The sequence below is a fragment of the Megalobrama amblycephala genome, linkage group LG3 (assembly GCF_018812025.1).
Source record: "Megalobrama amblycephala isolate DHTTF-2021 linkage group LG3, ASM1881202v1, whole genome shotgun sequence".
NCBI classification, from domain to species: Eukaryota; Metazoa; Chordata; class Actinopteri; order Cypriniformes; family Xenocyprididae; genus Megalobrama; species Megalobrama amblycephala.
Window position 1 is genome coordinate 9,478,699 of NC_063046.1, and position 26,217 is coordinate 9,504,915.

The 26,217-nt window shown below is 37.1% G+C and overlaps 1 protein-coding gene across 2 annotated transcripts in view; it reads left to right on the forward strand.

Annotated features, from left to right (window-relative positions):
* Positions 1-2,506: 2,506 nt before the first annotated feature.
* Positions 2,507-26,217, forward strand: part of igf1rb (insulin-like growth factor 1b receptor) — a 122,360-nt gene continuing 98,649 nt past the window's right edge. The window contains exons 1-2 of one of the 2 annotated variants that reach the window (XM_048183745.1): positions 2,507-3,549; positions 10,685-11,245. In XM_048183745.1, the coding sequence (XP_048039702.1) occupies positions 3,468-3,549; positions 10,685-11,245 (643 nt within the window). In that variant the 5' untranslated portion in view covers positions 2,507-3,467. The remainder of the gene's footprint in view (positions 3,550-10,684; positions 11,246-26,217) is intronic. The other variant, XM_048183746.1, reaches the window with a different exon arrangement.

The window sequence follows — 26,217 nt, forward strand, 5'->3', positions numbered from 1 at the left end:
CCGACACCCATGGTTGTATCAATTTGCGGGTCCCAAACGGACCCACCGCGGAGGTAAGGTTTTAAGCGCGGATGCAGCGCGGAGCCACGGCGCGTCCGCGATCCGCCTTCGTCGCGGATCTGTCACTGCAAGCAAGTGGACGCCGATACGGGTCCGTTCGCTGATATGTTCCGGAAGCCGTTCTTTTGCTGTGTGGGTCGGTCCTGCTCTGCTTCATACTATAGTAACGTTAATAATCACATCCATGAACATGATTTCTTCCCGAATCCTATCCCGATTATTTTCCACCTGCTGTGAGGTGAAGACCACATGTCCCAAGATTCCGCGCTCAAACTTGGCATCATCAAGCTACGCCTTTGTTTTGAATAGGCCTCTGGCGGACAGAAAATATTACATATCGCACCTTTAATTTGCCTTATATTTTAATGTAAAATATCGTAATGATTATATTTTTGTCGCACTGTGTATTTATTTCAACATGAATAGTTAAAGGGTTAGTTCACCCAAAAATGAAAATAATGTCATTTATTACTCACCCTCATGTCGAAATCGGCCCATCACTATATATCGCAAGCAAAAGATGATCACCAAAGTCCCCTGCCCTGCTGTGGTGAAAGAATACAACAAGAATATGGGTGGGGTGGATCTTCTTGACTCACTGCTTGCACTGTATAGGATCAAAATCAGATCAAAGAAGTGGTACCACCGGCTGGTGTTCCACCTTCTGGATATGATCATCGTGACCACATGGCTGCTCTACCGAAGAGATTGTGAAGGTACTGGCATGAGAAAGAATGAACATATGAAGTTGTATACCTTCAAATCCTACATTGCTGAAGCCCTATGCAAAAGTGGAAAGAGCCTGGAGCGCAAGAAAGGTCACCCCTGTTCCACAATTGCTGGTGAGTATGAGGAAAAGAGGAGAAAAGGACCCGCTGCTCCAATTCCACTCCCTGATGTGCGCCTGGATGCCACAGCCCACTGGATGATTATGGCTGAAAAGAAGGGGAGATGCAAGGTACCAGGGTGCACAGGTACACCAAAAGCCAAGTGCCGGAAATGTGATGTTCACCTCTGTTTTACATCCACCAGCAACTGCTTTCTGAGGTTTCACACAGAATAGGAAATCAGAGTATGCTTTGTCAAAAAGAGAAGCTCTGATTCAAACAATATCCAAAAAAACACACAAACACACATTCACACACACATACACACATAGTCATTCGGATGTTGGTTAATATATAAGTGTTACAATATGTTTATATGAAATGTCAGAAACATTTGGTGTTGTAATTAGTAGTAGTTTGTTTATTTGATTGTTCATTGTTTTTTTTTTATTGGTTGGAACCATTTGTTATTGATGTTTGTCAAAATAAAACATGTTCTAATGAATATATTACATGTTTTCCTTATTCCACTTATATAGAAAACCTTGCTGTTTTAGTACCCTCGTAGCACATTGTTGCCCTGAGGCAACGAACCAATATTTTGTTCAGGGGTGGGGGGGGGGGACACATTTTATGATGGATATATTATCAGGGACCCCCAAGCTCCCAAAAAATGGGGTAACATATTTTTTCCCCCCCAAAATAAAAAGTCATGCCATAGAGGGTTAAAAAGTCGGCATTTAGTTTTTTTTGGCGCACAAAAAGTATTCTCATCGCTTTATAATATTAATATTGAACCACTGAACTCACATGAACTGATTTAAATATGTTTTTAGTACCTTTATGGATATTGAGAGATTCATTGGAAATGTCATTGCTGTGAATGCAGAACTCACTGAGTTCTCAGTGGCCTCACGGAGCCATCAGATTTCAACAAAAATATCTTAATTTGTGTTCTGAAGATGAACGAAGGCCTTACGGGTGTGGAACGACATGAGGGTGAGTAATAAATGACATTATTTTCATTTTTGGGTGAACTTACCCTGTGGCAGACATTAATTTATGTGATAACCCAATAAATATTATTATTTTAACATTTTATATAACATGTTTGGTATTTATTTACAACACAAAACATGCAAAATCTGTCAATTACACTAATTATGGATAAAACCAATGATGTCATATTATGACATCATATTACATGAGTGTTTTCCTACCAGCAGAACACAGAGTCCTTTGTGAAACAAAATTACAGTGAAACTAAATTGCATCTTCCCAAAAGAGGCCTGACAATAAACTTGCTGTGTTTACTGTTTGAGACTAGGAATTGAAACATTCATTTTGCATATGACAATATGTTATTGTGTGACTGTAATATAACACTTTAAAATACATATTTATTTTTATTTGTGTGGTTGTAATTTAAATAAATATTTTTTATAACAAATATTTATTTTTATTAATTGCATGCACATCCTATGTGACTATAATTGTAATAAATAAGTAAATAAATATTTCACATGGCAAGAACATGTCTGTGTAGGCAGCTAAAGGTATTGAGACAGTGTTTTTCTCCAGTTCCAAAATCCCTTTTGCGCGTGTGTGATCCAGTCCGGTGTTTCCCTCATACCTTCATCCAACGTAACGTTAGCCTACTATGCGTGTGAGTGCATGAGCGTGTGTGAGAGAGATCGAGCCTTGTTTACAGCGTCAATTCAACGGAGAGAGACTACAGGATCTACTACACATCCTTCACATCTCCTAAATGAACACGGGTCCGATCCTTCAAAAAGCATCTGTGTCCTCCATGCTCCGCTTCTTGAAGGGAAAAATCAAGTCCTGAAATCTCAGACTGAAGATGGTGGGAGGCAGTGAGAGACCATTTTAAACCCTGGACGGATATTATTTGGCATCTTTCTGAGTTTCTCCACCGATTTTAGGCCTTTAGAAACGCTGGATGAGAAGTACAAGGCATTTCACAGCTGATGAAGATCATACACACATACACACACTCATCCAGACTGTTTTAGCCAGCGGACCTAAGCGGGTTTCACTGAATAACTGCTAAAACCAGCCTGCGAGGAGACCTACAACGTGTTTTCCCCATTTTTCCCACGACATGGAGCATGGAATTGCGGATTATCAAGCCGTTACGTGTTTTTCTCGGTTATTTTCACATATATTAACGAGGAGAAGCTGTCAAAAATAATATTAAACACGTTTAAGGAGCCCGAGAATCAGTGCGGGTCAATCCCCCTCATGGTGAGGGCAAAGCGGGCTGAATCTGCTGGATAATCTCGCTGGGGTGTCTGGAGGGTCATTTATCCCAGCAAAACACCATGAAGATGGAAGAAATTGGTTTTGTTTGATTATTCCCAGCTCTTGTGTATCTCTATTTTTGTTTTCACCCCCTCTCTAAGCTGGATAAACCAACTTTGATCATATTTTTGTACTGAGAACGAAGACTTCAAGAGTCAAGCATCATCCACTTTGAAGGGTTGAGCTGCCTCCCCTTTTTTGTAATATATTTAATTTTTTTTTTTTTTAAACAAGTGTTTGCCTTGTTTTTGTACAGGAATGAGGTCTAGCAGACAGAGGCGATATTGGACCTTGTTTTGTGGTCTGGTGCTGGTCCTCTCCACACTCTGTCATGGAGAAAGTAAGTTAGAGTAAATGCATATGGATTAGAGCAACATATCATAATTGTTGCTGGTCTAAGAAAACCTTCACTTTCATTTTGCTTTCAAAGTGATTTCATTTCACTGATGTTTTAAGCTTTCATTTGTGATGTATGGCTAGAAAATAGTTCCAAATTTCAGACCAACCTGTTACTTTTCACTTAATTGCATGTTTTTTCCCCTCCTGCTTTCCTTGATTTAAATGATTCATAATAGAAAAGACATACACATATAATGCGTCACTGAAGTGTCACAGTGTTCTAAGTCAAAGAACACAACAAAGTCAACTTTGGTCATCCTACCACTGCAGTTATATTACTATATCTAATGTGCTAATATTGGAATCCAGTGTGGTCTAATTGTGTTTTACAAGTGCCATCATCTGCACATGTCGGTATAGATCTACTTTTAGCAGAAGTATGAAAGTCAGACTTGAGTTATCATGACCATTTTAGCAGCATGGGAGATTTTGGTGACCGTATCTGGTTTAAGCCATAAACCAACAGGTTCTTTAATAGACTAGAAGTTAGATGCAGTTGTTTTCCAGCTAACAAAAATATGTTCTAAGAACGTTTCGGAATGTTCTCAGAATGCTCAAAACATTCAGTTTTTTAAATGTTTTCGTTTATGTGAATGTTAGAGAAAACATTAAGGGAATGCTGTCTCTATTTCTCATTTTGCAAGTATAATAGGAACATTCTAAAAAAAAATGCTGGGTTAAAATCAACCCAAGTTGGGTTGAAAATGGACAAACCCAGTGATTGGGTTGATTTAACCCAACTATTGTTTAAAATTACTGTATAGGTTTCTTAAAATGAACCCAAAATAGGTTGGAAATTGAAAGTCAGACATAATTACCAGATGCAACAATAATAATCAAAAGGTGAACATTAATTAATAAGCAATTTATTAGTATTAATAAGCAAACTTTTTAATAAATGTTCATTTTCAAAATACTTTGGGTTCATTTTAAGCATGCAATACAGTAATTTTTAATCAATAGTTGAGTTAAATAAAATTGCCCAGCCGAATGGGCAAGCATTTAACCCAATCGCTGGGTTTGTCCATTTTAAACCCAACATAGTTTGTTTTTAACCCAGCATTTTTTATTTTTTATTTTTTTTTTTTAGAGTGAACGTTACCTTTGAATGTTTTTCCTTACCACCTAAGTAGTAACATTTCAAAAACAGTAGACTAACGTCCAACTTCAGAGAAACGTTCCATGAATAACGAATAAATAAATAATTTTTTGCGTTAATGTTTTGATAACGTTATTAAAGACCAGATAACTTTGAACGAACATTAATGTTACTTGAAGAATGTTTGTTTATAACTCTGAGAGAACCTTTCCAGAATGTTAGGGAAGTCCCTGTTAGCCTTAACTTCCCTGTTAGTTCATGAAACAACAATAATAATTCTGATTTCATATAAGCTATTCTCTGGAAATTATACTTTAAAACTCAATGCCTATTTTAAGTGCTGAAGTTCTGTTTTTTTAATGCTTTAGTAATGTTTTGTCTCTTAGCAAGTGTTTGATCTTCCTAAACCGTTTTAATTTGGTTCATGTATAACTTGAGTAGTCTCGCAACTGTTTAATGTAGATTTGATAAATCACATATTATCTGTTTCACTATGACACTGAGGGCTGCTGGCAAGATTGGCCACAGATTATCATTTGTTTCCTTTGGTGAACATAACTAACAGATAGTATTGATAAGTGTGGTTGGTTACAGTTCATGAGTTTGCAATCAGGAAGGGGCTGGTCTCTGTGATGTGGTTGGCTTTAAATGAAAGTTATTTTAGAAGAGAAAATACCATGACATGCTCGGTGCAAGGCGTGTTTGTTTACTTGTTAATGTATGTCTTGTGTGTGTAGGATCTGGAATATTAACCATTGCATGCAAACATGCTGGAAGAACTGAGTCATTTTTATTATTAGTTTTGGACTATGCAAATTTGCCTTTGTTTCTCTAAGCAAAATTGTCTTGCGTTCTTTAGTGCTAACACGGGGCCGTACGTATGTGAAAAACATGCCAGATATTTCTGTCTCTTTTTAAATCAATAAGTTCTTCTTACAAAAAAGCAATTTTTGCTTCCCTTAATGTTTGACCACCACAAAATTTCCATGTTTCCAAGTAAACTGCAAATAAGACCCCCTGATTCATCCGATTCATCAAGAGAGAGGGGAAAAAATCTGTGTTTTTAAAATAGAACATGTAAAAACACCCGCTCTAGCAAAACAGACCCGGTTCTGTTGATCGGAAGAGTGAGGAGTTTGTGAAGTCTGTGTAATTGGGTTTTACTGTTAACCCCAGCGGTTGCAGGGCAGCGAGGCAGAGGAGGTTCTCGGTGGAAATCCTAAGTATAACCTGTCTCTCTTGGCGCAGGACGGTTAAAGATTCCCAGTGGGACATAAATGTGGCTCAGGTTAACTGGTTGACTTATCTCGAAATCAAACCATTGGCTTATTAGTTGATCTGTCTTTTTGGTTGTGTTAAAGCAGTTTTTGTGTTTGCTTGTCAGTTTGAAATTTTTGGAATCAACATTTTAGTTGCCATTGACCCTTCGCCGGGAGTTTGATTGACAAGCGTTCTTAACCAATTTGATTAACCAATCAGAATGCCGAATCCGCCATTTTGTCCGACAAAGCAGTCAGGAGTTAGATGATTAACCTAGGAAAAACTAGAAAAAATGTGTATATTGACGTCTTTCCGCGTTTGAAACAACATTCATTCTCATGTTCATTCATGTTTATTTGATGCTATAAATGAACTAGTAGGAAGAGATGATCGGTTTACGAGCCTCTTGAGCTGAGGCGCTACAGCAATCTGTCACGACCATGGTCACGACACATTAAAGAGCCACAAAACGGTATTTATTGTTTGAATTTCTTTAAAAACTACACAGTTTGAAAGCTGGGACTTTGTTTAATATCATAAGTAACCTGCTCTGTCGTGTCTGTCGACGTGTTGTCAGTGTCTTCTTTTCTCCGCGATGTATTTTTCACTGCGTGTGGCGTGACAGCGTTACGGCTTGTCGGACAAAGCAACAGTAACTAAGGGGTAACACACTCAAACTGGATGGAATGTTGTAAAGTTCCAAACAAACTCATTAAATTCATCAAATAAGTTGCTGATAGTAATGTTTGTGCTGTTGTTTTGGTTCTAAAAATGACGTCACTTCTTGGAAGATAATGTCATGAAAGAACTTGCTTTTAGTCTTTTACAAAAGACCAAAAAGTGATATTGAGGAAAATGAAAATCTATAAATTTAAAACCAAATCTATACTAAATCCAATCAAAACCAGTGTTTCCAAGTCTGCGGTTTTCCCGTGGAATTGGGCTACATTAACACTGTTGCGTGTAAATCCTTGTTTACATGTCCGAGGGTTGAAGCGACCCCAAATAACATGATATTTAGCCCCTGGAATGCAAATTTTACCAGGGAAACCCCACCAAAAAACACGTATTTTACCCCCCGGAACACGTTTTTCATAGGGGAACCCCCTTAAAATGCGATTGGGCTAGTTTTGAGTTGCAATTGGGTGGTTTTTTGTTGTAAACCTGCAACCCTGCGAAACACCTGTAATGTAAGAGAATATTTAACATTGACCCCATGTTCAGTTTTTGGATTTTCTAAATTAAATTCTACTTTTAAAAGTTTAATCTTTCCCTCCAGTTTATTAAGAGATATTTGATGGGAACATACAAAAGTAAACGGTAACACTTTACAATAAGGTTAATTTGTTAACATTATTTAATGTATTAAATAACAATGTATTATTGTATTAAATGTATTAAATACATTTGTTACAGTATTTACTAATCTTTGTTAATGTTAGTTAATAAGAATCCAGCTGTTAGCTCATGTTAGTTCACAGTGCATTAACTTATGTTAACAAATACAACATTTGATTTTAATAATGTATTAGTAAACATTGAAATGAACATGAACCAAGAATGAACAATACTTTTACAGCGTTCATTAATCTTAGTTCATGTCAACTAAAGTAGTTAACTAATGAAACCTTATTGTAAAGTGTCACCTTGTAAACTATGCTATGCTTACAAACATTTGATGTCAACGTTGAAATGATGAGCAGAGGAAACCATTAAAGTACCGTCTGACCTGCTGTGGCCACCTTGCTTTTTGGTTTTGTGAACACATTCTGTTTTGTTGTAGAATCTGAAGTGTTAGGATTTACTAGCTTGGGTTAAAAGCTTTTTTTTTTTCTGCTTCATTTCTAAACAATGACATCAGTTTGTGACCTAATTTCCAAATGCCTCCACTCTGCTACCTATGAGAGTTCGCTATGGTGGGCTGGAATTGGGTTATCAAATGTAAACATGAGATTTGGAGAGCCATCAAAGCAATAAAGATAGCACAGTTTACTCAGCAGTGTGAAAATGTTAGAGTCCGCAGACAGGCCGGGTGCTGTCTGTCTTCCAGGGCGGTGAAAGATGCTTGTTTGTGCCATGGTTTAATTTTGTTTTCTAGCATAATGGATATAATACAAAAATGCATACTTGTTAGAGTCAGAATTTAAGGATGACTATAAAAGAAAGGACCTTCAAGAGGAAGAAGTGGGCCTTTTTACTCTGAGAATGTTTTCTAAGATTTAAAGGGTTATAATCTTTTAGGTAATGTTATCTCTTAAAGTTTCATTTAAGCTCTATAATTCAAGAGCTCTATAATTATCTTGTTGCATTTTCCAGGATTCATTTTTTAGCTCAGCTTAAATGTTTTAGCATCTTTCTTTGTGTTTAGCCTGTGGGCAAATCACACTGTGGAAAATAAACAGCATAATGGGTGGTAGTGAAAGCAGGGATTTCTTTCTCAGGATACCTGTCATAAAAACACAAAAATCTGCCTTGTGAAGGCTCGCTCATGGCTGTGTGTCAGTAGCAGAAGAACACCCTCAGTTGGTTGAAACTTCTCACACGTCTCTTTGGCTTGACAACCAGTTAATGCGTGTTTGTTTCTTTGGCCCAAATCATTCGATTTTTGGTAAAAAAATAAGTACATTTGTCATCATTACTCGTACTCAATCCTACATGCATGTCTTTCTTCAGAGGAACATTAAAAAAGGTATTTTGAAGAACATTGGGGTGCAAACAACATTGACTTTCAATGTAAAAACACATCTTCAAAATAGGGGTAGTCGATCTTCCCAAAATTTCATATCACAATCTTATAACAAACAATCATGATCCACGATCTGAATCGTGATCTTCCCAATTTTGAAAAGTACTATCGAGAATATCCAGACTGGAACAAGCCTATGGACTTAACTATTTGCACAATTTAAAACAGTATTACATTAACCAATAAGTTGTCAAAATAGTAACTAAACCCCGAGTTAAACTTTAAAACACTGCAAAGTCTTCACTGTATGCATTATACATTGATTCTTATTTAAACTACTAAAGTTATTCAGTCAAAAGCAGTGAGTGATTTTGTCTTTGTCTTTTGTTTAACATTAAACGGTTAGTTCACCCAAAAATGAAAATTATCCCATGATAATGGGGATCAGTTTATTTCACAGTTTAAAGGGTTAGTTCACCCAAAAATGAAAATTGTGTCATTAATGACTCACCCTCATGTCGTTCCAAACCCGTAAGACCTCCGTTCATCTTCAGAACACAGTTTAAGATATTTTAGATTTAGTCCGAGAGCTTTCTGTCCCTCCATTGAAAATGTATGTATGGTATACTGTCCATGTCCAGAAAGGTTATAAAAACATCATCAAAGTAGTCCATGTGACATCAGTGGGTTAGTTAGAAGTTTTTGAAGCATCAAAAATACATTTTGGTCCAAAAATAACAAAAACTACGACTTTATTCAGCATTGTATTCTCTTCCGGAATCCTTTCCATTGAATTGATTCCATTGAATTGATTCCACTGAATTGATTCCATTGAATCCTTTCATCTGTCGGCGTTGGCAATGCACTTTTTGGCGATTAGGACATCCGCGACATGCACACTTACGCACCATTTTAAAAAATATAGCAATACCAAAATACAAACAATGTAGAATAGCTTGAATACAGCGTGCGTCTCCCTCAGACTGTAAACGAAGCTGCTGCTTCTTCTTCTTCTTCTTCTTCTTGTTTTACGGCGAATGGCATGCAGCGTTTGGTGCATTACCGCCCCCTTCTTGTTCAGCGCCGACAGATGAAAGGATTCAATGGAATCAATTCAATGGAATCAATTCAATGGAATCAATTCAATGGAAAGGATTCCGGAAGAGAATACAATGCCAAAATGTATTTTCGATGCTTCAAATAAAATCTAACTGACCCTCTGATGTCACATGGACTACTTTGATGATGTTTTTATTACCTTTCTGGACATGGACAGTCTACCGTACATACATTTTCAATGGAGGGACAGAAAGCTCTCGGACTAAATCTAAAATATCTTAAACTGTGTTCTGAAGATGAATGGAGGTCTTACGGGTTTGGAACGTCATTAATGACTTAAATTAAAATTTTGGGGGAACTAACCCTTTAATGGGCTTATAATAATTCTTTTTCAAATAAAATAAAGCATGTCCCGCAGTAGACTGCATTTTACGACAGTCACGTTACATGATTACATGACGTTACATGATCGTTACATGACATGAAAAGGTTAATCTCACAGCCCTTCTGCAATTGAATTGTTTTTCAAATGTGTCACCACGCATTAAAGACATGATAGACACATGATATAATTTGGCCAGTCAGCACAGCCATCTAGTGGGCAGACATTGCTGTATTTTACCATTATTACGAGGATATAAACAATCACAATCTCTCGAAAAGTAGATTGTGAGCGTCTTCTAGATCAATCACGGTATAAAATTCTCAGATCGCCCACTCCTACTTCAAAATATCTTCTTTTGTTTCACTGAAGATTGAAAGTCACACAGTTTTGAAATGACTCATTGCCAAGTAACCTGACTATTGCACTGCAAATTATGTAACATTTTCATGAATCTAACTAGTCATTCAAATATTCAAGGTCAGTTTTTAGCGTCATTAAAATCTCTCGAAAGCATTGCTGCCCTTGACTGTTGAATATTACAGTCTGCATTGATTATCATCTGAATATTTCTGTTTTCCTCCTTCCAGTCTGTGGTCCAGGCATTGACATTGGCAATGACATCAGTAACTTCAAGCGGCTGGAGAACTGTACAGTGGTTGAGGGATACCTGCAGATCCTCCTCATCGGAGGCAAAAACAATAACAACCAGGAGGTCTTCCGCACCCTCAGTTTCCCCAAACTGACCATGATTACGGATTACCTTCTCCTCTTCCGTGTATCCGGGCTGGACAGCCTCAGCACTCTCTTTCCTAATCTCGCCGTGATCCGGGGCCGTAACTTGTTCTACAACTACGCCCTGGTCATATTTGAGCTGACCAGCCTGAAGGACATCGGCCTCTACAACCTGCGGAACATCACGCGGGGTGCCATACGAATCGAGAAGAATCCCGAGCTCTGCTACTTGGATTCCGTGGACTGGTCTCTCATTATGGGTGCCGATTTGAACAATTACATTGCTGGAAATAAGCAGTCCAAGGAGTGTGGAGATGTTTGCCCGGGAATCATGGAGGACAACCCTCAGTGTATCAAGACGAACTTCAACGACAATGACAATTACAGATGCTGGACCTCCAACCATTGCCAGAAAGGTGAGTTACTCTGGGAGTCTTAGTCTTTACCTGTTTTGTAAGCCAATTTCTTTTTTTTTTTTGCAATTGTTGAGTTCTGATCCACTTTTTCAGACAGTGTAGTCAATATCTGATGTGTTGACTTTGGGTGGTATAGTGATGAAATGTATTGTAGTTTGCGATATGAGAAAAAAGTGAGCAAAAATGAGTTCCTGACAATATTGTGCACTTTGTATGATGTTATACATGTTTTGTCCCTATCTAAAAATCAGAAAAGTCTGAGCAAATCCAAAAAGGTTGTTAGAATTAGCTTTAAATGACTGTGCTGTAATTGTTTGGGGAGCTAGCCTAGTTCTTCACGTTAACAATTTAACTTTCCTACTGCAAATCTTTTTTTAAACTGTTACTCGACTATGATAGCAGTCAACCTGGGGTGTGTTTCAATTTGTGCTAATGGACTTTATAGTGCCTCTTGTGGTAATGCTGAGAATGCAACTTTGAGATGCAGATGAATTCCTGCATTTCGCAATACCTTGATGCGTTGCATAGCTAGTGTTTATGCAAAGTATGTTTTTGTGCACCAATCAATCATAGAGTACATTCCTTTGACAGTTTTTGTCTGTCGGAGATATCCTTACATTCTGTCATCTGTCATCACAAAGCTTTTCTCTGATTGTTATCAGTTAAGTAGAGTGGGGTCATCCAGCTTTCATTCTATGGGCTTCATCAATAACGAACATGACATTTGACTGCTACTTCACTATTTTTGTTGCCATTGTTGCTGATTCCGATTTTGATTCTGATTTCCGATTTTTTTTTTTCTCTCTCTTTAAGCAAATTTATTTGTTGTTTATTTGCTCTATAACAGGCCAGACTGGTCTTAAACAAAAATATCTGTTGCCATTTGAAATTAGAGGCACCACTGCATTTTAATTATGATCCAAACAAATATGCTACACACATGGAGTGTGAGCAGTTGCTTTTTTTTTTAATTTAAATTGGATTTAATTATAGGATTTAAAGTAAAAACAGAGTGGTCTGTCTTTAGATTTGTGAAATTATGCTACATAAGACACACCTGCACAAAACAAAAACAGCAGACAGACTGAATGAAAATACAAACCCACTCTCTGACAGTAGGTGGCGCTTATGGAACAGCAGTGATATAGCTTTTCTTTGGTTGCCGCTGTACACAAATCAGTGCTGTACTTATGAATACTACTTTATATGTAGATACGAGAAATAGAAAATGCCATCTAAATTTTTCTAAAGACAATCAGTTTCCTTCAGAGATAAATTCATATAAACCCCCATCCCCAATTCAATATTTATATTTCTTTGAGAATCATGATCAGTGAGCTGTGTCTGGTACAGTATTTTTTCTGCTGGCGCGTCTGTGTTCTCCTCTTTGCGCCATCCTGTTTACAGACTTGGTAATATTTCACACAAATTACATTTTGGGAAATGATTGCAATGCAGTTTGTGTGCAAGTCCAGAACAGATCGCCCAAAATAAAACTAAAAAACGATTGCCAATCGTGTGTTTGGAGCAAAACCGGCCAGTTCCGACCGGCGCATCTCCAGAAAAAAAGAGGTCGCACCACAAGAATTATTTGCACTCGCACAAATGCTCCCAAATATATTTAGAGGTTCAGGAGCATACGCGACCAAAATGATCGCAATTTCGAGCCTTGGCACTTGTTAACTTGCTTATTTTGCTCGAAAGCATGACCTGTTTAAGTACACATGTCGTACTAACCAGAAACTATGCTTCTAACCACAGATCGAGACTGTAGTTTCACACAGTTTGAATGTTCTTTGGAACTACGGTTTTGGGAAACTCCGATGTTGAACTATGTTGGTAACAACAGAACTTGAGATCCTAGTTGGCTAACAATGCTTTTGGGAAACGCATCCCTGAAAGAGAAATTAAAAAGTGCAGTTTGTGCTAATGGACTTTATAGTGCCTCTTGTGGTAATGCTGAGAATGCAACTTTGAGATGCAGATGAATTCCTGCATTTCGCAATACCTTGATGTGTTGCATTGCTAGTGTTTATGTAAAGTATGTTTTTTTGTGCACCAATCAATCATAGAGTACATTCCTTTGACAGTTTTTGTCTGTCGGAGATATCCTTACATTCAGTCATCTGTCATCACAAAGCTTGTCTCTGATTGTTATCAGTTAAGTAGACTCACGCGGGGTCATCCAGCTTTCATTCTATGGGCTTCATATCTTGGCTAGTTTATATATTACAGTGAAGAAGAAAGTGCAAGTTTGTTATAGGGCATATTTGTATATGTTTGGTTCTTCCTTTACCTTACTTTCACAATGAAAAATGGAGTCTGGCCATTGCAGGGGGTTTCATATGTGCTAGACTTTGAAGATAATGGCTTCGTCTACAGGAAAGTTTGTCTCTGGAAGCGTTCTTGAAATATCGAATTCCTGACAATGGTAGTGAACCGGGGGGAAAAAACAAAACAAGCAACTTCGTTGGAGAAATGTAACTTTTTTTCATCGTGATGAGAAAAACGAGGTGAAAGAAAGATCCAGAAAGCCAATATAAACGTGCAGAACGCATGCATGAAGAGGTCTGGTTGTAGTCTTCCACTATTGTGGTGTTTTTGGACAGAAGGATGCTGCAGTGGCAGACAAAGCGCCTCTCTCTGAAGGCAAAATACTTTAGCAGTTCCTCCCTCTTTCCATATAATTACCTTGTTTTCCTTTAACACAGATGTTTCTTCAAGGGCTGGTAGTGGTTTCCAGTCAGTCTGCCTAGCCTTTTTTTCTTCCCAGCTCTTTAATTACCCAGTCAGGACTTGTTGTTCACCAGCCTTGTACTTTGCATTTCAGCTACATTTAGAGTAGATAGAGCTTACTGCAAATGTCTGCACACAGGAAAGAGCCCACATCAGATAGACTACTTAACAGTTCAAGTTGAGTTGAGATGCAAAATATTCAGCAGATACGGTACAGTTATCCACATGCTGCTGCGCAAAACTCTTTTCGCTACGATGCTGGGGTGTTATGTGTGGTGGCCAGGCATTATGCAGATGGTTTTTAGTGCATTGCTAGCGTGTTTTGTATAGTGGTTGTTGTTTACTGGCCATAACATAGGGACTGCTTTAAGTCTGTGTTAGTCGTATGGGCTCTTATGCTGCTTTTGCATCCTTTTTGAAGCTTGAAAGCTTTAGTCTTATATAAGAGTGATCATGTAGTCTTTAGAATTTCCTTTTATGTTCCACACACAAATTAAAGTCATAAAGGATTTGGACTACATAAAGGTGAATGGATAATGATTGAAAATTCATTTCGGGGTTAACTTGCTTTAAGCATTCACATTTTACTTTGCAATTTTTACAAAATGTTTTTTTTTTTTTTTCCTACAGAAAAATTATAAGACTCATCAGAAAGAGATCCAGTTAAAACACTGCAATGCAAGGCTGTGATTACTTAAAGGTGCTCTATGTAATTTTGTGACTGTACTAAAGCAAAAAAAAATGCCATAATTTGTTTGTAGATATTTATTAAACATGCTCAGTTCACATATTCGTCCCTCTGAAAGCCATTGCTACAGCCAGTTATTTTACTTTGAAATTTGCGTTCCGTGTCGGAATTTCTGTTTTTGTTTTGGCCTGTGCGAGTAATAGTATTTCGCCACCCCGGGTTGCCAATTGGCGGAAAACACATGCAGCGAATTGGAGCCATGGAAGCCAGCGAACAAACTGGGTCAGAGATCGCAGTTTCTACCTGACCTAGAAAAGCCTCAGCGTACATCTAAAAATCTCTATGAACGGGAGCATATTAAAACGCGATATCCACTCATAATAAATCAATTAATCAACGAATTATCTTACAGCGTGTAAGTCTCCTCGCCTTCCAATATCAATTGAGCTCGCTCCTGTTGCGTGTCTTCAAACTGGCAACCGGCGAGAGCGTCGAGTCTGAGGAGGAGGGGGCGGGGCAAACAATATTTTGAATTTGGACTGCAGTACCCATTTCAACCACTAGCTGTCATTCTTACATAGAGCACCTTTAAAGAAGTTTACTTAGTTCACTTCAGAATACAAATTTCCTGATAATTTACTCGCCTCCATGTCATCCATACGGAGCCCCTAAAGGGACATGGTGGTAGAAAAAAAAAAGGGAAGGAAGGAAATTTTACGTGGTGGTGGAAAAAAATTTGGGATGGGAGGAATTTTTTTTTTTTCAAATCTTTTGCGTTCCCTCGCAAAGATGTTTTGCGTTCCCTCGCAAAGATTGCGTTCCCTCGCAAAGATTGCGTTCCCACGCAAAGATGTTTGCGCTCCCTCGCAAAGTTATAATCGTTCCCTTGCTGTGAACTCGGACAAACACTTCCTCTTTAATGTCCCGCTGGCTGGCAGTAGTGTTTCAGTTAGTAACATACGTTAATAATGCACACAAATAATGCGCGGCTCATAGAGTTTGAACTTGTTGGACTCAAAAATGAAGAAATGCAGTCAGTGCTTATGTCAAGCAGTTCAGTTGGCAATATATTCACAGATTCGAGCTTCCCGGATTAGTAACTCGTGAGCTCAACGTTGTTAAAACACAAATGAAGCTACTTCCAATCATAGTAACCTAGACAACAAGCTACAACAACCCAATTTCCCTCAAATGTGCTTTATAATAAATTGGTCTCTATGAGCAGGCGGCGGAGATACACGCCTGAAGGGACCGTCTGAAAAGTGCAAAACCCAACACTTAGTTTGATTAAAAAAAAAAAAATGCATAACGTTTATGATTATTAATTGTTAAATAAAATAATATAATAATAACTTAACTGTTATTAGTAAAAATATTAAATAAATTGTAATGCCATCAAATCCAGTAAGCCATTATCATGCAAAAGCTGTTGTATGTAAGCTGTGTACCAACATCATTTGTGTAAAGAAGGCCTTTAAGTGCTACTTGCCAAACTAAGTGTTGTAGTACCTATAACTAGCAGGAGAGCAGTGATGTATGAACTGAATTTGGTGCCAGTACAGTGTGTTACAGTGAAGTTATTGAGTATTTTTCGTAATATAAAATGAGCAAAAGAGTTTCGGGTTTTGCACTTTTCAGACGGTCCCTTCAGGCGTGTATCTCCGCCGCCTGCTCTTAGAGACCAATTTATTATAAAACACATTTGAGGGAAATTGGGTTGTTGTAGCTTGTTGTCTAGGTTACTATGATTGGAAGTAGCTGCATTTGTGTTTTAACAACGTTGAGCTCACGAGTTATTAATCCGGGAAGCTCGAATCTGTGAATATATTACCAACCGAACTGCTTGACATAAGCACTGACTGCATTCATTTTTGAGTCCAACAAGTTCAAACTCTATGAGCCGCGCATTATTTGTGTGCATTATTAACGTATGTTACTAACTAAAACACTACTGTCAGCCAGCGGGACATTAAAGAGGAAGTGTTTGTCTGAGCTCACAGCAAGGGAACGATTATAACTTTGAGGGAACGTAAAACATCTTTGCGAGGGAACGCAATCTTTGCGACGGAACGCAAAAGATTTGAAAAAAAAAAATTCCTCCCATCCCAAAAATGTTTTTTCCACCACCAAGTGAAATTTCCTTCCTTCCCATTTTTTTTTTCTACCACCATGTCCCTTTAGGGGCTCCGTACATCCAAGATGTTTATGTCTTTCTTTCTTCAGTTAAAAAGAAATTAAGGTTTTTGAGGAAAACATTTCTAGGAATGAAGGTCCAAATTGCAGTTTGTGCAGATTCAAAGAGCTCTTCATGATCCCAGCTGAGGAATAAGGGTCTTATCTAGCGAAACGATTGGTCATTTTCTAAAAAAAATAAAAAATTATGTACTTTTTAATCACAAATGCTCGTCACGTGTGACCTTTCCAACATAGATTGTGTAATGCGTGGCAGACCGCAGAGCTAGTGCAAGATGAGCTTTGTAGTTAAAAAGTATATACATTTGTATTTTTTTTTAATTTTTTTTTTTAGAAAATGACCAATTGTTTCCCTAAATAAGACCCTTATTCCTCGTCTGAAACTGACATTTGGACCTTCAGCCGTTGAAGTCCACTATATGAACTAATCCTTTAGCATGAACTAGCAAACCCAAACATGACCTTTACAGTACCTTGTTGGCTACAGTTTGATCATAACACTGACCTCGAAGCTGTAAATGTCACACGTATTGGGTATTTAGTGCAGTAAAAGATGTCAGTGCAATATGATGCCTTTTGATGGGGGTGGTTTCCTTTGCAGCACAAAATTTGCATCAGGCAAAAGACAGAGGAAATTAAGCAAAAGTTTGGATGTTAAATTAAAATCTAAATTGGATCACACTTTGTATGTTAGTGCATGCCATTTTCAGTGTTTGCAAAGAGCTTTGCTGTTGGCGTCTTTGTTTATATTACAAGTTAGAAGTATCTTATGAGTCGTTTGTGGAAAATAAAATGTTCAGACTGGAACGGCAGCTCTGGAATGTGTCTTTTGCGTCCTTTGAAGATGCAAATAAGAAATTTGGCCTTCTGGTTTGCCGTGATGTTCTCTGGGACAGCAGTGGAAGTGAGTTGGATGTCTGCCGTGAGTTTTGATGAAGTAGTGAGATTTTGGAGTGGTCTTTCACAGGTGACAGGTGAATGCTTTCTTTCATCTCTCTGCTGACCACCGTTGGGTGGAGACCAAGCGAAAATGTCACTGAAATGTCAAGCGCTTTAGCCGAATAGATTACAATGTCTTATGACTCAGAACTGGAGATTTCTTTCTTGCTCTGAATACCACAAGGTATTAGGCAGTTTTTAATTTGCTGTGTAATTGGTTCTCCCCTTTTCTTTTTCATGCAAACATTCTGATCCATAAAGTGCTGACAAGAGCAGCAATAAGCAAAAACAGGTTTGCTTATTAAAAGGGTCCATAATGTGGCCTGTTTAGTGTTTACTTTGACACATCTTACTTTTTTTTAATTTATTTTTTTTAATTCTGATGTACTCAATACCACACAGTTGGGGTGGTTGGTAGGGTGTTGCTATGCAGTTGCATAGGTGTTCTGGGATGTTGAGTTGAAGTCTATACATTTTTTGAGCCATTTTCATTATTTTCCAGCAAAACTGTTTTCATATAGGGAATTTCAAGAGATTGTTCAAGTACTAAAGCTGCACGATTCTGGATAAATTGACAATCACAATTTTTCAAATAGAGATCACTATTCTGAACAGACAAGGGATAACTAAAAGAAATAACATGTAATTTACTAGATGTTCTGACAAAATGTTAATTATTGCAGTCTATTTAAAATGTTTAATTTGAATGAATTATTTAAAAAAGAATGGGTTAAATGAATGATTCAATGACTCATAACTTCTTCACTTGTTTGATTACTGGATAAACCAGCGTTTTTTAACTAATCTTTTGAATGAATGATTCAGTGACATACATTAAGTCACTTCTCACCACCTACTGGCTAGGGCTTCAACGATTAATTGCGATTAATCGTTTGCAAAATAAAAGTCTGTGTTTACGCAATATATATGTGTGTGTTCTGTGTATAATAATTATGTATATATAAATACACACACATTCATGTATATATTTAAGATAAATGTTTTATTTTTATATATATATATATATATATATATATATATATATATATATATATATATATATATATATATATATAAAATATTTGTTTATATGTAATATAAAATAAATATATATATATATATATATATATATATATATATATATATATATATATATATAAAATACATGCATATATTTCTAAACTTTATACCTGTATGTGTGTGTATTTATATATACATAATTATTATACACAGAACACACACATATATATTACGTAAACACAGACTTTTATTTTGCAAACGATTAATCGCGATTAATTTTTGCAGCCCTACTACCGACGTAACAATGTAAATTATACAATCATTATTTGAAGCGCCAAGTTACTTTCAAACAGATCTGCTCTATTCAGATCGCTACTGTAGACATCAGTGTTTATATCCGAACTATAAACTTTTGTCCCAGTATTTGTGTCATAATTTGAATATTTGGATCTGAATTTTCGAATGAGATCATGTGGGTGTTTGAATAGAGATCACAATCTTTTAACGATCTATCAAAGAAATCATTTGCAGTAAATTAGCTATTTTAAGAAAATATACAACAATATACATTTAAAATACAACAAAAATACATATTAAAATATATCAAATTTGATGTATATAAATTATGTAAAACTTCATGTAGAGTTGTTTTTTTGGTGAAATATATATAATATATAAAATATGTATTTAGACTATCAGATTTGGTACTATAAATTATGTAAACAAATTTTTTAAATGTATACAACAGTTTTTCAGTGAAATTATTAGATGCTAGCGAAATAAAAAAATTGAACTGCACGATTTGAGGCATCGTTCATGTTTGTAGCACAATTTTCGTGAGAATTGTGAAAGTTTAATACGTGTTAGGTTTTTGTAGTGAGTTTTGTACTAATCTCTAACAATAAGTTTTAGCAGCAGTAGTAATGGTGACGCTTGCCTTCGCAAACACCACTTAAAAAAACGTACGTTTGTCAATGCTTTCTGTCAAATGTCCAGTGTAAAAAAACTGTAAAAGGCGTAAATGTTTATTGTGATTTCAAATGTAGACATTTAACTACTACTACTGGCTGACTCAGTTACGAGCACAGTCTCTGTTATCTAGCCGAAGAACGAGCCGCGGCGCCCTGCGGGAGGGAAAGCACTCATCACTTAATGAGCTGCCTCTGAGTGATCTCATCCGCTCCGCACCACGGCCGGAAACATTCAGCCCCCAACAAACGCTTGGGGGACTCTCTCAAAACGGCCAACCGGAGAATGGGGGCCTTGTTTTAATTACCGTCCGTTTATCTTGCCACATATAAAGGCTGGGTTTCTGCCTGGCCAGGCAGCACAATAGTGTGACTTCCTCTTTGTGTTCTGCCTCTCCCACATACTTCATTAACCTCAGCGGACAGTATAACTCTTTCACCGGAGCATTGTGTCTCCGCCAGAGCGGCTCAATGCCGGAGTCACAGTCAAAGACACAGTCTGCCCTTCACAGTATCATGCTGAATGTCTTGGCCATCATCAAGGTTGCATGTTTGTCAAAATTTATTGTGTGTTTAACAACAGTTTATTCTAGATAAGAAAAGCATGTGCCAGTTGAGTGACGGTTGACTTCAGTAGAATAGCTGCATGCTAGTGTTCAGTTGACAACTAATTTATGGATGTCTGGAGCGTCTTTTGTTGCCCCAGAATTAAAAGCATGTCAAATATTTTAGATAAATGTTTTATTTATATGTATATGCACTTTTCTAGGGCCCTATGATTTCCACGATGCAGAAAACACAATATCCAGTCATAAAAACGAAATTTACTGTATAATGCGGAATGTCATGGAATTTTTCAAAATTTTGATGAATAAATAAAAAGTAGTACTCTTAAATCAGATTGCGATATATACTAGTGTCTGTGAATATTAAACTGCAAAAAGATATGAAATATGAATATATTATTAAATATATCATATTATCATATTAAATACAGTATATATTAAAAATATCATTAAATATGAATCCTGCATGTTCTGTGAATGAATGGCACAGATGCGTGGTTTCATTTACAACACACACTGAAGCACGCTTTGCGCTCGTGGTGTTTTCAGCCTTTGGATACATGAACTTCATCTCAGAGCCGCTCTGAGAATCACTTCATGAGCATTTTACCATTTCGTTTTGAGAAAAAACTATCGTCATATCATAAACACAGAAACTCAAAGGGCTTCATGGCAACCCGTCAAAAAAAAGTTTGGTTTAACTTAAAGAAATTGTGACAGAAATATATTACTGTTGTACAGTAGAATTTAGCTACGTCTCAATTTAATAATACTAACACTAATAACAACAGCAATAATAAAAATATATGTTTTTAAGTAATAATCACAATTTTTCTTCCATGTTTTAATTTTAACAGTAAAGCTCTGTTGTGCAGCACTTTAAAGTTTAATATGATTAAAAAATAAATTAATGTTTTATGCCTTCATTTGATTGCCAAAAAATTTAAATACAGATCACAGAATTTCTGAAAAAAAAAAAAAAAACCTTTCATAGAAATAATAAAAAAAAAATGTTGTTTTTACTAATTCAATTAATTAGATGCTTTTTGAGTATTATAATTTAATTAAACCATTAAAATGGAATCTAGAAAACACAGAATTTGGTAAAAATAAACGGAATTTGAGGAAAAAAAAGTGTTTAGTAGGTCCCTAAAAATGTAATTTTTGTTAAACTTTTAATAAATTGTTGTTAAATTGTATAAGTTTCATGAAGACATGCTTTTTGATTACTTAAATTTAATTTATCCAAAAAAATTTAAATGGGGGAAAAACTGAATTTTGGAAATTGGGCCCTAGTTTTCATTTGATGAATGAACAAAGCTTTGTAGCGTGCCTCGCCTCCAATAAATCGCAATAAGCTTTGTGCTTTTTAACTTCTGATGTGAAACAAAGTCTCCTCTTTCATATTCTGTCAGTTTTATTAGGAAATTCAAACAGTTTTGGCACTCTTTAATGTGCCGCAACAGATTGCTGTAGCGCCTCGGTTCGAGTGAAGAATCATGTCTAACGGCATGTTTAAAATGCAAACATAACTTGCATAGAATAGCCTTTATTATTTTATTTATTTTTTATTTTAATATATTTTTTCCCCCCTTTTTATTTTGGGGTGAAATATGACCCGTGTAGCAGGCTTATATATTGAGTCCCGTTTGTGATGTAATTATTGTGATGACTGTGATGTAAGTGCACGCTTCGTATAGGCCGACTCTCTTAGTCGGATTCTTCAGCATCTGCTCAGGCATACCGAAACATCCGTTATCGGACTGTCTGTGTGTGGCGTCGCAGAAGCAAACGGGAAGAGAGGAATCTGTCCCTTTAAGTGGGCATATAATTAGGCAGGAATTCCAGCTGGCTTAGTCACCGCTGTATGGGGAGGATAAAGGGGAAAACCATCGCTCTCAGCCGTTGCAGGGACCACTGGCTCGCTCTATCATTCTGCAAGAATGTGTGTGAAAATCGTGGGGGCAGGGGTGGGGTTGCTGTGGTGATAGCCGGGGTTGCTTTGCAAGGGCAGTCTGGGGTTGTGTGATTTTGGCACCGCTTGTTTAACCAGTAGGATTCCAGGCGTTTGCCCAAACACGTTAGGAATGATCTAACCTTTGGGCATAGGTGATGGCTTCAAGGAAGGCTTATCTTTCATTTTGTCTGTTGCTAGCCTTTTATTTAGGATAGCGGCTGGAAGTGCTTAATAAAAGCCCATTGCTCAACTTTTGTGCTTTTGAAATGCTTTTAATGATGACATGAAGCACACTTGCCGAAATGCAGCAGAATTCCAAGTTAAACAGAATTTTAAGCACATAAGCAGTGTAAGACAGGACTTGATTTTTATTTTTTTTTTTCCTTAAAGCAAAGCAATTAAACTTTGGTGGTATCTTATCCCATACAGTTAATGCTACAGACATGAATGATGCTGATGCAAATCATGCTGCTTATTGAGGAGATCCGTGTCTAGAGAACGAAATATCGTAGAGACTATTTTTTGTCTTCGGCCAATAAGAAACCATAACCATCCAGAACTACCTAGCAACCCCCCCTAGCAACCAAACAGCAAGTTTTGGCATCTGAATTGAATGTGATGAGATAAAACAAATGTGTAAATATTCACTAGCTTTCACAATTTTGGGATTGGAAAGATTTTTTGTATTTATCTGATCAGAACAGTGATGTAAACTCTTATTACAATTTAAGATATTAACTATTTTCTATTAACATATTTTAAAATGTTAATTTATTCCTGTGATCAAAGTTGAATTTTCAGCATCATTACTCCAGTCTTCAGTGTCACATGATCCGTCAGAAATCATTCTAATATGATGATGTGCTGCTCAAGAAACATTTTCAGGATTATTTGATGAATAGAAAGTTCAAAAGAACAGCTTTTATTTGAAATAGAAATATTTGTGTAACATTATAAATATTTTTGCTGTCACTTTTGATCAATTTAATGCATCTTTGCTGAACACAACTATTAATTTCTTAAAAAAATAATAAAATACAATTTTTTACTTTTGATGGGTTGTTACAATGACAAGAAAAAAACATTTTCCTGTTGAGTTTGTCCTTGGAGGCTGCAAAAAAACCAAACTTCTGTGTTGTTTTTAAGTTTAGCGTTACAAGGCTTATTGCTTATGATAAGATGCAACCTTCTGACGTTTCTAGTGGCATTTGAATTTGTCTAAAATGAATGACCCGATTTGTTAAGAAAATTTCCGTGCATTAGATTAGCACATCCTCCCCGCTATCTCTGTAGTTTGTTTTCAGACCTTTTCATCCGGCTTGATGGTAGGACCAATCCAGTGAGACTCCTCCACCACATGAACAAGTACAGGAAGAGGAGTAAACGGAGATCATTTGCATCCGTCTGTGTTCTTCCTCTTGTGCGACTGAAACATATGAAGGGGAAATTAGGCCTTGCGTGGAGAGAATTTCCTGCAGATTTACAGGGGAGCGGTGATTCATCCCACACACTCAGTGTCTCATTCATAGAAACGCTAGCGTGACTTCCTTTTTCATACGCTGGCTCGGTTGTAGATTACCCGCAGTCAGAGCATGATGCCAGCAATGGTGACAGTTTTTCTTTTTTTTGTTTTTTGTCTCTGCCACATTTTGCGTCATTTTTTCCCCCTCAAAACTACGTTGAAAGACACTGGATTATTAGGTGAATCCTCCTCTCCTTGGGTGATTTTAGATGGAATGATGTTGCCGCTGATGTTGACGCATGTCAAAATATTTGTGTTCTGTCAACTCGGTCCAACGTAGGGCTTATATTCTTGTCTTTAAGGGCTTCATCTTCACTTGTGACGCTGATGTGTTTCCCTTCCCGTCCTGGAGCGGACGGTTGGGTTTAATCCAGGGCCTCATTACGGTTGTCAGCGCTGTCCCTAATGGCCACAGGTAGCTGGGAGCGTCCTGTCGAGCTGTCTTCCTGTCTGTCTCTTCTGGAACACCCCGCCTTACTTGTCCGTTAGCTATAACGAAAGATTTACAGTGTGTCACTCATTAAAGTTCACCAGATATTTCTGTACTGTAATTGTATGTAAGCCACTGAAAGAAACCAACTATGAATCTGAGTAACATGTTTTTGACCATCTCTAATGGAGATTCATTAGACCATCTTAAAATAAAGTAATGGAGATTTGACAAGCAGTAATTTTTACCACAGCTATGGGGTTTTCTTAAGCACAAGTTGGAGTGTTTTTAAAAGACTGCTGCAACATTAGTAGGGATTAGGGCTGCACAGTTAATCGAAAATAAACCGAATGCGATTTGGCAAAGGTGTTTTTTTATTTTTTTTATTTATTTTATTAAATGCGCAGCTTGTCAGTGCACTACGGCTCTGTGATCAGTAGTAAATGCTGCTACATCTGAAAGCCAGAGGGCGCTCTAGCGCAGAAGCTCCAAATATGCCCCGCAGAAGTTCGATATAACGCACATCATTCCAGGAAATCCCTATGGGCATCATATTATTGCTGTAGCTGAATAAACAGAAGACTGAAAGGCTTTAAACATGATTAATAAACACAGGACTTCAAGCCTTGTCCGGTATTTTCATGATAATAAAATATATTTATACTTAGGGCTGGGCGATATATCGCATGCGATTCTCACGCGCATTTCGTCAGTAAAGCCGGTTCCCTGATTACCGCTAAATCGCCATCACCTGCTTTCAAATGGAGCGCCTTTTAATAGACAGAGCCGTAGTTCACGGACAAGCTACGCAATATCGCGTTCAGTATCGAAGATGAACCCGATTTTGCGTGGCTTGTCCGTGAACTACGGCTCTGTCTATTAAAAGGCTCTCCATTTGAAAGCAGGTGATGGCGATTTAGCGGTAATCAGGGAACCGGCTTTACTGATGAAATGCGCGTGAGAATCACATGCGATATATCGCCCAGCCCTATTTATACTTCAATGCTGTTTCGTTTTGGCCTGATTTTGTTTGAAATCAAATGCTTGTTTTTTTTTTTTTTTGTTGTTTATATAATTCCAATTCCTAGCAAATGACTCCTTAAGCTTTGTAACTAATGAATAAAATATATACAGTGCTTCCCACACATAGACTTTACTTGGGCGGGCCGCCCACGTATAATAACGGCCGCCCAAGTATATTATTATTTTTATCCTCTTATACTTTTATATCTGCACAAGATAATGAAACCATCCGCGATCGATAAACTAGTCGTTTCATACCTGCTCGTTATGTGTGCGTCAGAACTGTTTACTCCTGCTAACATTCAAACGGGCGCTGCATTTTGCAAAGTCACAAGGGGGCGCTGTTGCGCGTTCTACAAGCTCGCGCAACAGCGCTTCAGACTGCTTTAAAGTGATTCTCAATCAATGAAAAGTGCAGATTTATGCCAAGCGATTGCTAATGAACTTAAGTTGATGAATTATTACAAAGTCTACCTTATGGCCTTTATATAAAATGTTTTAGACGATTGTAAGAATCTGAAGGATCAGCCTACAATAGTACAGACATTTCAAAATAAGAGTACCTGTGTATTTTGGACTTGTTTATAATTAAAAGTCACACGCTAAGTTTTTTCTTTTTCTTTTGGGCATTATTGGTATTTTGGTTACACAATAAATTGTATTTAATTTGATTTCCATTTAATTCATAGTAAATTATTGTAGTCTCCCCCACAGGAAGAAAAGACTAAGAACATTATTTGACACATAATTATTCATTTTATAAATTTTACTAGTAAAATCTGTGTCCCATTCACTGAGAGAGACACTATATGACAGCAAGGACAACATAGGAAAAGGTGAACCATTTAAATGCTGTAATTTTGCATAATTTACAATGCATAATAATGCATAATATTAGTATGTAATTAAATGTAATATGCTATGTAATTA